General features: G+C 38.0%; 1 protein-coding gene across 7 annotated transcripts in view; it reads right to left on the bottom strand.

Annotated features, from left to right (window-relative positions):
• The window catches only part of SEMA5A (semaphorin 5A), a 315,605-nt gene that overhangs the window by 98,133 nt on the left and 202,762 nt on the right, over positions 1-14,710 (bottom strand). For all 7 annotated transcript variants that reach the window (XM_064506843.1, XM_064506838.1, XM_064506844.1 and 4 more), the window contains one exon: positions 3,650-3,857. In XM_064506843.1, the coding sequence (XP_064362913.1) occupies positions 3,650-3,857 (208 nt within the window). The remainder of the gene's footprint in view (positions 1-3,649; positions 3,858-14,710) is intronic.

Consider the following 14,710-nt stretch of genomic DNA (forward strand, 5'->3'; position numbering starts at 1 on the left):
TCCAGTACAAATTACAACCTCAACAAACTTGCCAAATTTGGCTACAGCTGCCAATAAAAAAGAGATGATCCTTTTTTTTGTTTTAGAGGCCTTACCCTTTATTTCTTACTCCTTATTACAGATACAAAAAGCTCTGAAAGTCAATAGTAAACATTGCAATTTTAGAGATTTTAATAGTTTGTGATAATTATTTTATTACCTCCCATTATGGTTAATTAGGTGTACAAAAGTTAGCTGTACTTTATGCTTGGCCTGCCCAATTCTGAAGAAGTGCAGGGAGCTGGAAAATTCATAGTGAAAACAGTTTCTCCAGCAAATAATGTTGCTGGTCTTTAGTAAAATTATGATAAGCATGCGTGAACTGCAATACCCAGGTAATAACAACCTGGTCAAACTGGAAGCATTTTCTGCCAGGATAGCCAAACTAGGGCAACTGATCTGCTGATTTTAGTGTCTGTTCTGAAGCACAGAAAGCTTTTTGGTCAACTGTTTGTAGTAATTCACGTAAGCCAAACTCTTTTTTCCTAGCTGATTCCTGAAAACAGCAGTATTACAGCAGGATTTTCAAAATTATTCTGGCATTGGCAGAACTCCGAGGGAGACGCCCTCCACAGAAATCATTAGCCCAAATAAGTAACATGCAGCAATTCATAAACAGTGAACATAAACATTGTGCCATAAGGGTAAGTGCTGAATAGCCCTAACTACAGGCGTGATAACGGGCTCTGCCTGTGATATTCTCTACTGCCACATTATTAAAAGATATAATGAACTGCATTTAGAGCAGCAGAAAAAAGAATCAAATTCCTCTCCAACTGTAAAATAATATTTTCAAGTGCCTTTGATAACAGTGACTGTGGGAACAAAAGCCTACAAAAGGAAAAAGACAGGGATTATGCAGAGCTGAGCTGATGCTGGTGGAATAGGACTTAACTCACAGAGAACGTCTATCAGGGGCAACAATCAACCAGAATATCTACCGCAGTTACAAAAGTGCCAGAGGAATAGATTTACAAGGAAATATTAGTGACCTAAATATGTACAGCATATCAGAGTGACAATTAAGGGGACATAATGCTAAGAAAAGTGATAACAACATGCTTTAGAGGCTGGCACATGAAGATAAAACAAGGAATACTGAAATAAAAATTATTTTTATATTTATATAAAGAAAAATTAGACAATCTCAAGAAAGTTATCTTGACATTGAGATACTAGGTTGTGGAACAGTCTGCCTAGCAGAAAGACTGAAATCACATTGTCTGAAACTTTTGCAATAAAACTAAACAAAAAGATTAGAAAAGATTAGACTCTGAGCCCTCTGCCATTGACACACAAAAACAGAACAGATGAGCTCATACTTCTTCAGACTTTTGTCTTCTTTAAGGCTGTTATTTATATACAAGCATGCTCTATTTCTCAAAAATTATGTGAAGTAGATATTAAAGACTACACACTGCCCTTGATCTGTGGAAGAAACTCCAGTTTTATTGACGGAAGTTCAGAATATAGCCTTGGTACAGTTGTACAGTCTAAGTATGATAAATGTGAGAAGATAAAGTAATCAAAAACAAAGAACTACAATGCTCCAAGCTGTTGCAAGTATCTTTTTCCCTAGATAAGGTTTTCCTCTAATTACCCTTTGCTATAATATAGACGTAGTAGTTGGCAAGAGATAACAAGAATTTGAGTAATGCAGTGACTAAGTTTCAGCTTAGGTTTTTATTGTCTAGTGAAATTCATAGCCCCAAGTAAGGTACCTACATTCTCTCTGCACATACAGAACCAAATATTCTCCAAACCCAGCATGATAAGCCAGAACAGCCTAGTCAAGTCAAAAGTAAGTGATAGGTGAGAGAAAGATTAAGCCTGGGTTATCCAAAGGATCTCAGTTCCTAATGATGGATGTATGAGGAGATGCCTTATTTCATCTAGGTCACAGGTGTAAATCCTCTCCTTCCTCAAAAACAGAGAGAAGAAGAGAGAGTTGGTGAACTTTTTTACCAGGAAGAAAGCATGGACGGTAACCCTTTTGGTGCAATGAATACTTAGTTATTCCAAGCAAAGTGATACTACTACAACAGAAATGACTGAGAACCCCCATGAAGAATAACTTAACTCCTTTGAGTAAGTCACGTCGATGGAAGATGATAATTCAAATTCCTCTGGGCAGAGGAATAAATTATCACTGGAGCACCCACCAGAATATGAGACATTTAACTACTGTTCTTCTCAGTGAAATGGGGACAGCACCACTTCTTCCTTCCCTCACTGTTTTGGTACAAGACTGGACGCTGTTAGTTCTTAAATCTAGTCAGTCAAATCACTGTCAGTCAATCACTCAAATTGGGATTGAAATGCCTAGTCTGTGGCTATGAACAGGGTTTAGGTGTTGAACCAGCAGTTCACCTGCATTAGGACACACATGTTTTGCCCACGCAATCAGGGTAGCATTGAAGTATTTTAGGGAATTCTACTGATGGAAACCCTGGTGCTAAGGAACTTGTGATGCTGCCACACAGACAACAGCTCAGCAGATACTCTGGAGAGCTGAACTCTGGCTTTCAGAGTTCACACCTCATTAATACCATATGCACTGGGGTGCACTGAATTTGTATCCAGCCTGGAGTTGTTTCAAGTGGAATGCAGGCTTGGTGCTAATACGGTACACCAAGCTATCAAGCTCTCTGATTCTATCATGCCTGTCGCATACACAGTCCCTAACAAAACTAGGGATAGCAGCCAGTCCTGCTAAATACATCCGTATTCATAAATACAGAGGTATTCATGAAAACATGTTCAATGTCTTGCACAACCAGAATGACCTAATCATCTCATATTCAAGGGAAGAGAGAAGCACAAGAACATGTCATTAGACTACTGTCCTTCTTCAGATATACAGACATCCCCCCACATCCCCCCCAAAAAACATGTCCATCACATAACCAAAGGGAGAAAACAACCCAAAAAGGGCTATGGTACCATCAAATATCCTGTTTCAACTGGCTACGTCAAAGAAAACTGAATTTATGACGGACACTAAATCAACCAGAAGCTTGACATAGAGACTTGCCTACAACTTTTTCTTAAAGTGAGCTTTGCATGACCTTCAATGGGGCTTTGAATCTCCTATCACTACTATTTTAGTGGAAAAGAATTGGGAGCAACCAACCTTTTTTTAAGCAAAGAAAGCTCAGTGCTGCTATATAAGACAGCATGAACGAAGAGGGTTTGTAATAACAGTTCTCCCTTTCCCTAGTCCATCCAGCTTTCCAGGGCAGAATCTGATCACCTGAAAAGACCTTAAATTTATCTTTTAATTTTAAGCTTTAAATACATTACATCAGTAGCTATGTTGCACATTATCAGATATTGCAGTATAAACCATTCCTTGCTATTTCATTTGTGCAATTCAAATTCTGTATGATGGCATTTAAATATCAATACAATTTCTTGGGAGTCTCATCTAGTGCTAGCAAGCTAGTTTACTATGTGAAATCTCCAGAGACTTCTGATAAGCAGTGTACATAGAGAGCCACAGCTATAGAGAGGTAATTAATTTGGACTACTTGCAACTACTTTTCCTTCCCACTTTTCCTGCAAAGCCCACATGCATTTTTCTCGAATCCAGCTCAGTGATCCTTCATACCTGTATGTTTTGTAGAAAAGACATCTCTTCAGGGGGACCTTAATCACGTGCTCCTGAAGGCCCACAAACAGAACACTCTGGCTGTGCAGGATCTGGAGACTCCTGATGGGTTCTCTCTGACTCGCTGGCAGGAGTTCAATTTCCTCGAGCAGGCAGCTGCTTGATGTCTGGTTCATTGGGGCGAGTACTTTCTTAATAGTGCCATAGTCTGCAAAGGCAAGAGGAAAATCAGTTATCAAAAATCATACTAGTAATTCCATCCATTCAGTGTCATTTAGTGAAGCATATTCCTCCCATTCTGGATGCTTCCTAAGAAGCTTAAGTTTTGAGGCTTTGACTGGAGTTTCCTAAATTGCTTACAGTGCAATGAAAAGAACCTGAAAACAACTATTAAAGTTTTTTATATAATGTAATACAGTAAAAAAGAAGTTTATTAATGCAGGACAAGCTTCCCAGCAGTAAGACACTAGAAAATAAGTGTTCCAAGTTTGGTTATTATGAATGTACCTTCAGAAAATACATTCATAGCACAGATTAGTAATTCTTATTTACCAGATTGTAGTGCACTTTACTATGTTTAAAGCAGTTTACAAAACAATAAAGTCCATTATTGCCTTAGTCTCTTTAAAAATTGAAAGTGTTAAAAACTCTGGGGTTTAAATATGCAGAGCATTTAATATGCATGAACATATGTATGTCTTAAAAGTTGAGTCTAGGTGAATATGACCCCAAAATATGGATGCTTCACCTCTTAACAATCTTGATTTTGACTTCCGAGAAGTCACAACTTTTCTGGTTTTGCTCTTCATTTCTATTCTTATGATGGTTTCTAAGCAAAGACAGTTAAGCACCACAAACCAGTGTCAGGCCATTGAAGAAACTTCTGATTCGCTCATTCAAAGGTTTTCAATAACTTAAAAATATCAAAGAACATTTGTTCTGAACACAAAGCACCGCATTTTCACCTTGGTAAGTAGTTTAGCTAACTGTCCGACCAAAACAGCATTATGCAATTTTCTATGTGTCACCAAGAGTAAATATTAACGATCCAATACTGCAAACTGAGATCAGTTCTTAATCGTGCACAGCCTAGAAAGAATGAAACATCTTCTGTGAGTAGGAAACACTCACAAGACTAATGTTTGGGATGTTCTGTTCTGCAGCCCATTAAATACAATTTTGCCGTTACTAGTAAAAGGCCAGGGGCTTAGTACAAACCTGACAGCGCTGGGTCTCAGGATATGTCTGGGTCTGCCTTAGCCTAGGCTGCTTTTAGCTGTGGCAGCAATTGCCTCATGGCCAAGCAGCTACTGCCTGGCCTGCATTAGCTTCGCTCTGGGGATGCCCCAGCAGCTAGGCCAGCACCTACGTGGTCACTACGGGACAAACAGCCGCCCGCCAGGGTGCCTGGGCTGCGGGAGGGTGGTGTGCAGTGTCCAGGCTGTGCCTGGGAAGCAGGCAGGAGGCAGGCTAGGATAGGAAAATGTATAATAGTAGCCCCAGAACTGCAGACGAGGAAACCCCACCATGAACACAACACTCCTTCAGAAGGAGAACTCAAGAAGCTAATTACTGTTGTAACCTTCTCTCTCCAACTGCCCTTCTTAAGGAAGACTGAAAAGTCAACCTTAAGACTTGAAGCGGCACTGAAAGGGGGAGCACAATACCCTAATAGGCTTTTGCTTTCTTTCAGCATCTCCTAAATCATTCCTTTCCCATCTCATCTTCTAATCAATCAGCAATTACAAAGATAATGTTTAAAGTCATAAATTACCGGGCTTTAAGTGCAGTAGCAGTGCCAGAGAACCCAGAGATTCTCAGAAAGAAACACTGCACTTCAGCAGCAATGTGGGTCACAGTAAAAAGGAGCAAAATCCTACCCAAGATCTACCTCTGCCTCAGTAGCCTCCCCTCCTTTGGATCTTCCATATCCTATCTCCTTTACTTTAAATTCCTTCTGCTTACACTGTGATTTTGCATGGGTCATCTGAGAGTGAAAGTTATTGTGAGGACCTGTTTTTATTCCGGAACTTTGAGGGATACACAGATGACCTGTATTGTTGGCTTTGTTCATGAGACTATGACACCTAGCAAGGGTATGTAGTCATCAGCCTCCTCAAACTATACTCAGCTAAACTAAACCATTACAGCAGTACTTTCAAAATCAAAGCCAGGCACTTTGCTCCAGTGTTTCTAATTCCATCACCATGTGTGCAATATTATGCATCCACCCTCTGCCAAAGAGTGCAAATTTCCTAAAGAATGTATTAATAACTCCATCCTCAAAAGTGTGCTCTCTTTAGTCCTGTTCATGCCATACTTGTAAAGAAAAATAAAGACAGAAGTAGGGAAATAGATGAGTCTCAAATACAACTCTGAGACATTGTGTTTTTCAGACCTGTCAAAAATCTTTCAAGTAAATATTTACTTAATAATCACAATGCCTGTCCACTTCTGCCAAGGAATAGCTACAGCAAAAGAAGAATAGTAAACACAGATCTTCCTAATGGATCTAACTTCATTGTCATGGATATAGTGAAAGCTCCAATTTCATCACAAATGTCAATGGTGAGTCCAACAGCTATTTAAGACTCTGAATGAATGGCATCTTCACATCCTGAGACTAAGCAAGACTTGCTGGAACAGATCCAGACACCTGACAGCGTTGGTTTCCACTGAGGATGACTAAGTATATACAGAAGTAGTAAAAGGTAATGACATTGGCCAGACTGAGTAAATTAGGTAGTCTTTTAACTTGTACTGCAATACTTTTAAAGAGATCTGCAAAACCAGGAACTGCATGTTAGAAATCTAATCATTGTGAATGAAGATGATGACGAAAGAAAAATTCTAGCTGAAATATTATTCTCTAATGCATTGGAGACTATTAAGGCATGAATGGAAAACCCAAATGAGGCTGTAGACAATACGCTTGCAGACTACGTAGTCCATAATGAACAAAATGATAACGGGACAAAATCAGAGAACAATTATCTCTAAAATTGAAAAGCCAAGTTTAAGATGTAAATGGTAGAAAAATAGCCAGCAATAGAGAATGTTACACTGCAACAAGAGTGTAGTTGAAATCCTTATTACATTTGTGGTGACAATTGCAAAGAACAAGAGAAAATGAATTCACAAAACAAATGTTAAAAGCAACAAATTAATAAACTTGCCATTTTTTCAGCTCCCTACAAGAAATAAAGACACTCAAAGAAGCTGTAGCAACTTCTCGCTATTGAAAACAATAAACATTCATATGAGCTATTATGTTTATAAAAGATGGCTGTATTCTTCAAGTAAAAATGTCTTTTACAAATCATCAGATATGGGGCAGTATAGAAGTGTATATATTTTACTTTAAAAGAAGGGAAAAAATTCCACCTATTCCTTTTTAGGGGGGAAACATTTTCAGTCTTAAGTCTTGCCATATTGGACAGTGAGACAAAACCTAATTAAATATTCATTGTAATATGCAATATAGTACTCAGACAATTGCAAAAGGCTTCACATTTACAGGCTCTGATACTCATGGGGGACTTTAAGCACCCCGACATCTGCTGGAGGGACAACACAGCAGGGCACAAGCAATCCAAGATGTCCCTGGAGAGCATCGATGACAACTTCCTAACTCAGGTGACTGAGGAGCCAACAAAGGCCCGCTGCACCTCATCTTTACAAACGAGGAAGAACTGGCCAGAGATCTGAAAGCTGGGGGCAGTCTTGGCTGAGGGATCATGAGATGGTCAAGTTCAGGACCCTGTGGGGAGGGAGCAGGGTAAAAAGCAGGATCCCAACCATGGATTTCAGGAGAGCAGACTTTGGCCAGATCAGGGACCTGCTTGGAAGTCACAGGATACTGCCCTGGAGGGATGAGGCACCCAAGAGAGCTGGCTGACATTCAAGGATCACCTCCGCCAGGCTCAGGAATAGTCCATCCCAACAAGCAGAAAATTAAGCAAAGGCAGCAGGAGGCCTGCATGGATGAACAAGGAGCTCCTGACTACATTCAGACTTAAAAAGGGAAGTGTGCAAGCCCAGGAGGAATATAGAGACGCGGTCTGAGCATGCAGGGATGGGGTCAGGAGAGCTAAAGCTTTCTAAACTGTATGAACTGCCAGCAAAAGAAACGTGTAAATTAGTCTCAGATATATCCTCAGGCCAGTTGTGTGCCTGTATTTGTGACTTTACATGTATTCCTGAACACTGTGAGTTTCTTTTACAGATCTGAAACCCCACTGCTTGCATATATCAAGAAAAAGTCAAGAACTAGCAAAATCCACTGCAAATTATAAACTGAGAACAGTCCATGTTAGAGAAACTGCAAAAGGCCTATTAGGAGGTTTACACAGTGTTCCAAGAAAATATTGTTTAGAAAATTAAGATGTCTAGTTTACCCAGATCTATCCACTATAATTTAAGAGATGGAGGAATATGGTCAATACAAAAGAAAGCAGCAGTCAATAGAAGACACAGAAAATGGAGGCTAAAGCTATACTTAGTACTTCAAGTGACATTTGTAACTGAGCCTGAGTAAGGTATCATCTATGCAAGAAACACTATTCTATGTATTTTATGTGAAAACAGCCTCATTTTCCTCATTTATACCTATCTGTCAACATAATAATCATATTTGTTGCTTTAAACAAAAGCCTTAAATTAACAGATGGATATTTGAAACAACTACAGATTACATAGCTCTTCAAGGAGCATAATATGATATACACTTTTGAAAATGTTATTTATTAACTGATCTGATTTTGTTCTTTATACACTGTTTTTTGCATATTATTTGCTGGATTCAAAGTATTTTGTCAGTGGGAAAATGAAAGCATTCAGACAATATATCAGTGTTGAAATGAAAGAAAAATGTGTCAGTGTTAAACTTGTAAATTTTATATATTATATAAGTAGTGCTTACATTCATCATATAAACTTTGTATTCCTTGTACAGCATTCAAACAGAAAAAAAGGGTATTAATATGGTCTTTAAGGCAGAGTTCTTCCAGACAAATAAATTGAGATAGCAAACATAAAACTGACATACAGAACATGCAAAATGGGAAAAAAGAAGAAAGAAACTGCAGAGTGATCAACTAGCATTCTGTCTCTGACAAAAAATACATCAGGAGTATTTGCCTTCCTTCACTGCAGGAACTGAAAGGAAACCCTGTCACAAGGGAGAACGTGCATTTGTTTAACAGGAGAAAATTATTCTCTTGAGAATATTAGAGAGTATGAGAAAATGAGAAAGTATTAGATTGCATCACAGCTTACGTGCTCCTCACAGAAAAAAAGGCTCAGGAGCAGCTAATGCAGCAGCTGGTTGTGCCTACAAAGGGAAAACCCAGGACTTACAATTTTGCAATCCGCATAACATCAAAAGAGATGCATATGGTCCAAGTAGAATATAAGAGGATTTAAAAATTGTTGCCCTTTCTAAAAATACCTGTAGAATTAGTTTAAATCATCACTAGTATATGGATAATTTAAGCCATTGCTATAATCTGTTTTCCAGTATCGGGATGGGATAGAATTTGGTTTAAAGCAAGGGTATGTTTAGAGAATAAGAGCTTGTAATGATTCTCTGCTGCCTAATCTATCTGTTACCTCCAGGTTTCTGAAGTACACTTGATTCACAGAAATAGGTTTTATCACACTATAGCTGAAAGGACAAGTGAAAGACTGAGCTTCAACACCTTTTGCTTTAAGAATTAACAATATATTCTTAGTCAATGTAGTACCTGTACAAGATATGATGATACAGAAATCAAAAAGAATAGGTTCACTTCTAATTTCCCATCTTTACTTGGAGAGTTGTACCGTAAAAAAAATTTTTTTAAATGTATATTGATTAATTTTCATCTCAACTTTGGGGGAACCAAACCAACCATAAGTTCAAAAATTGAACAGGGAATTCTGATGCTTTATCAAAGCACAAATTCCAAATTGGAAATCTTTATTTTCAGAGCTGTTTCTACGTGCTCATATCTTGTATTTCCATTTGAAACCAAATCATCCTTTGAACAATCTGGCCAGCATCCTGATTATTTTGTTCTTTTTCTCTACTTCTAAAATATTTTTCAGTATAATAAAATATATATGAGGTAATTTTTCAACAAGCATCAGTCAATCAAAAATGGAGATACAAAATCTGAACACGTTCAGTTTTGCAGCCTTGAAAGAGAATAAAAACTATGATAAACACTGGAGGAATTTCAACAATAAACCACTGCTATCGTCTTGCTATTATAGCTCATTATCATGATGAAGATGGTAACAAGACAATGGCAGATATTAACAGAAACACAGATAGAAAGCAGATTTATTAGTTTAAAAAGGCAATCACATAATTGTAAAACAAAAGCTTCTGACAAATGTTGTAGCTGGAAAAAAAAAAAATTAGATTTTTGTTGCAACTTCCTGAGAAACACTGTAAGCTGTTACATTCTGCCCTACTAATATGGAGATTTATAATTAAACACAGTCTGATACTCTTTGCACAATCATTTATTTGCGGGAAACAGCTTGGAAATTTTAAGCTTAAGACATTTTCTCAAGTGTCTTAGTTTTTCTTACTCCACTGTAGGACACTGCTTTCAGTTGGAGAAAAGTTACACAAGCAACCTGGAGCATTCCCAAATCATTTGCTCATGGACATTTGACTGTTGGCCTAACTGAAGTTCTCAGACCCGATTCCCTACTTGTTTTTTGTAGTTCAAAAAATGGAAAACAGCTTGTAAGCTTACATAATACACCAACTCAACCATATTTATAGCTGGACCATTACAGCATCATCAGAGCGTCCCATGAAATTGGGCCTTATGATGCGTAAACAAGTGCTCTTAGACAAAAACGCTAAATTCTGGGGCTTGAGAAATCTTCCAGCTTGTTCATGTGAGACTTTATCCCAGAACAGTGAAAATGTGGTGTTCTCAGAGTTTTTGGCCCCACTTGTAGTAAATAAAAAAACCAATCCTTTCTAGTCCTAGGTCTGCTCCAGAAACAAAACCAGAGCTATTTTCTTATGACTCCAGGCTTTATATCTAATCATTCTCTTTCCATGTCAGTTTTCAAAAGGGCTTTGGATTTCAGAGGCTTTTTACTTATTTGTAGTATTTGTAGAGAGTAACACAAATCTAAGAATCCGAAGTCAAATTGGAGCACAAATTTTCATAGCTTAAAAGCTGTTGGAGAAGTCCAGGCAAAAATATAGTCATCGTTGGTCTGCAAATACTTTTAGTAAAAAGAAAAAAGTCAACAACAATGAGCAAGGAAGGAAAGACTCCCAAATTTAAGGAAAAGCAGCTTCTACAACTCATTAATCAAAATCTCCTGTCTACTGTCATACTATACGCTGTTCATGGCATCCTTACACGTGAACATACAGTTTCTCTGGTGTATACGCTGTTCATGGCATCCTTACACGTGAACATACAGTTTCTCTGGTGTCTTGACAATTAAAAAGAAAAAGGAAGTGTTAAAATAGCATGTGCATGACTTTTATACATTTATTTTACGAAAGGAGTATTTATGGCCTATGTTTTCTGCACACAAATTAGAACTGCTGCTTCACAGCGTTCTTCTGAGTGAAAAAGCACAGATCTAGATACTCATTCTTCTTAGCTAAGGAGCTTTCTTCAAACAAAAACCATGTGCTTGGTAGGACAGAAGGAACATGCAAATTAATGGCAGATATTGCCCCAACAATGAATGAAATAAAGGCAAAATAATCTAGCACTGCCACATTTTCTTGAAAATACTCAGATTGTTTGCTCATTGAAAACTAGCCCCCACTATTCCCAAAAAGGAATTCAGTTTGAATTTTCAAATATAAGAAATTTGGAATACTTATGTCAAAGGAATTTGGGAAGACTACCATCTCAAACTTCTATTTTTTCCAGAGAAAGCTTCTTTAATGGAGGGCATTCTTTAGGCCACTGCTGTCTCCTGTAGACACCATTCCCATGTATTGTAATGTCTCGAAAACATCAAGAGCATATTCAATTTGCAGTTGAATCAGCAAAAATTTCTGCCGGTAATTGTCATGAAAAAGCTAAATACCTGTTTTAATACTGACAAGATCTAGTACTCCTTAAAATACAATAGATCGTAAGCTGGCAGTATTAAGGATTGCACTAAGAATGTCTGCTGGGAACCAAACAAGTATTACATTTCAAACAGTAGCACAACCTGCGTACCATCCCTCCATGCCTTTTTCAGGTCTCGGATCGAGAACTGGAATTGAAACCCAGTTCCAGTCAGACAGGTTCAGAATTATTCCAACAAATAGGCAATTTAAGTTCTAAAGGGAAATGCAGATTCATCTAAAACTGAAATGCAAAGTAACCAGCAGCTAAAACAAAGCAGCATGCCGCTGCTGAAGATGCTAACCCCTAAAACTGAAATACGTTTCCTTCGCTTCCACTCGATCTCTTTCTGGATATATATATATATATATGTGTGTGTGTGTATATATATGTATAAAACATGCTAAGCAACACATGCTAAATTACATGTCTCACCTTCCACATCAGTTAACAGTGTTTCTTTCACAAAGAATGAATAACAAACTAAGTTACTCCTTTTTTGCAGCTTGCTAGATTAGCGCTTATATACACTAGCGGCAAATTTTTACCCTCCCTAGCTCTGAAACAAATGTTTCTTCCCAAGTGTGACAAAGAAAATACAGTACTTTCAACAATCTTGAAATGAATGTATTTTTCATGGATCATGCTCATTATCACACCTTCACTTCTCTTCCATTTTCCATCTTATACGAGATTTTCAGCTTGACAAAGACGTGACTGAGAGACATAAGATACGAGGCTATAAAATTATGTCTAATTTTAAGGAAGTGAATCCATCCATAACAGTTCATGCATTGAACTTACTCAGAAGTAACACATAACTTTAGAATACCTATAAACAAAAATTAAAGCAGCTATAGCTCCATTACAGGCTACAGTAGAGGCAAACCCACTTACTAACTAACGTTCCAATCTGTGCTACATTACTTTTATTTATATGATATAAAGCATTAGTTATTCTAAGTCTTTACTAAACAGCATGTTTGCATGATCTTTTACTTGGAAAAATAATGTAATAGTCCCTCCAGCAGGGACCAGAGCCAAGGCATAACCTTTCTGGCTGAATTCTCTACCTATTTGCCTGGAGAGCTGTGCTCCTTTGGAGCTGTGCTCCAAATCCTGTGCTCTTTCTGCAGGTTAAAACCCCTTCAGACAGTGGAAGCGAGAGTGCCTTCCATGTCCAGAGTAGCCACTTATCTAGTGGATTAAGCATTCAACAAGGAAGTGGAAGAGACAGCTTTAAACTTGCTGAAACCCATGAGGGCTTGAGCTACTTGATGACGTCCCCATGCCAAGTATCACCATGTCCATCCTCTTCCAATATATTCAAACATGCAACAAACACTTTAGATACTAACATTGGTTTAGGAAATGCTGCTCAAACAGGAAGGACACAGTTAAAACTACAGCATAACATCTTTACACGAGGCTTTATTGAGGTGGGGAACAGCAAACTGTTTCTTAGGACCTGGCGGACTAAAACTAACAGGTGACCGACAACAATCTCATGTTTACTCTAGTACTCCACACACTATTTCTTTCTTGGGGAGGTATCAGGAAATTTCATGTAGGCAATATGAAGCAAAGACACAATCCACGACACCATCAAGCACAAAGTCTTTGATTTTACCAAACAATAACCTCATTTTGCATTTAATTTTTTCAAGTTGTGTCTATAAAGTTACTCAGTAATACAAAATATATAAGGATCACGACAAATGAACCCAGCATTCCCGAGGAAGGCCAGTATAATATGCCATTTGGTCTGCAGTCACCTCAGACTGAAGCAACTTGGAAAGCAAAAAAAACCCAAAGGACACATTTCAGCTATGTCAGGTTCCAGAAGAAATAGAATAAATATGAAGATTATGTTGGTGCATCAAACCTACAGACAAAATAAAATGTATGTATTCAATGTCTTTGACTGTAGTTACTCTATTTGAAAATAACAGATACTGCCAATATGCACATCAGCCTGTGAGTACTTATTATGAGGATATTTTTACTAAGAATTCCAATATACATTTTTAGGTTTCAAATATGTTGGTCTATTGTATATGAATTCTTTTCTAAATCACAGTATTATCACAAGTATCACTTAACATTACCTCTGTCAAGAGATGTGCAACTTAGGTCACATGGGTTTTGAAAGGAAAAAGAAATACAATGTTGGAAATGAATAAGGCAACTGAACTGCACTGAAACAAATCAGAAGAACCTACATTTCCAGAAGTTTCAAGAAACCTGTGGACATCAAGAAGAAAAAACACTTTCCAATTTAGGAGAGGCTCGTTAAAAAGTTTAATCATTGCTAGGACTGGACTTCTCAACTAGTGGAGATGAGCATCTCCGAAGAAATGTGCAACCTCAATCTATAGTAATAGAGTAGATAGTAAACGTTGACGGTTAATTGCAAGACAAACTGGTTCTCATGATTTAAGGCTTGTTACCTGACACAGCCCACCAGTGAAGAATGCCACACTGTACGCAAAGGATAATATTACTATAGACTACAGACCCTGGCTCACTGCCAGTCTCCCAAAGTTGAGATATATTAACTCTGATTGGATCTGACCGGACGAGGAGTGCTTATTGCTCCTATTACTTTTTATTGCCTTCCATTTGTGCCACTACAATAATAAATAGCTTCTACTACCTAAAGCACGCTATGAATATGATAGTGTTTTCCCACTGGATAAATCTGCCAGTGCCCAGATCAAAAGAGCACTTACATGCACAAGCAGAGAAAACTATTGTAAAATAATAACCCACAATAAATCTTGCCTAATTTCTTAACTGAGTCACATGTGGCTGTTTTCACTGGAAATGTCAGAAAGACACCTGACTACTGTACCAGTCCCAAAGCATCATCAACTTGCCTGACTTGGAACGTTTCAGTGACTGTCCTCATCCTCTCTCCCTTAAGCCCATCTGCATTTTGTACAGTACATGCCTCTACACCTCAGCCCCC

The sequence above is a fragment of the Dromaius novaehollandiae genome, chromosome 2, assembly GCF_036370855.1.
Source record: "Dromaius novaehollandiae isolate bDroNov1 chromosome 2, bDroNov1.hap1, whole genome shotgun sequence".
Lineage (NCBI taxonomy): Eukaryota > Metazoa > Chordata > Aves > Casuariiformes > Dromaiidae > Dromaius > Dromaius novaehollandiae.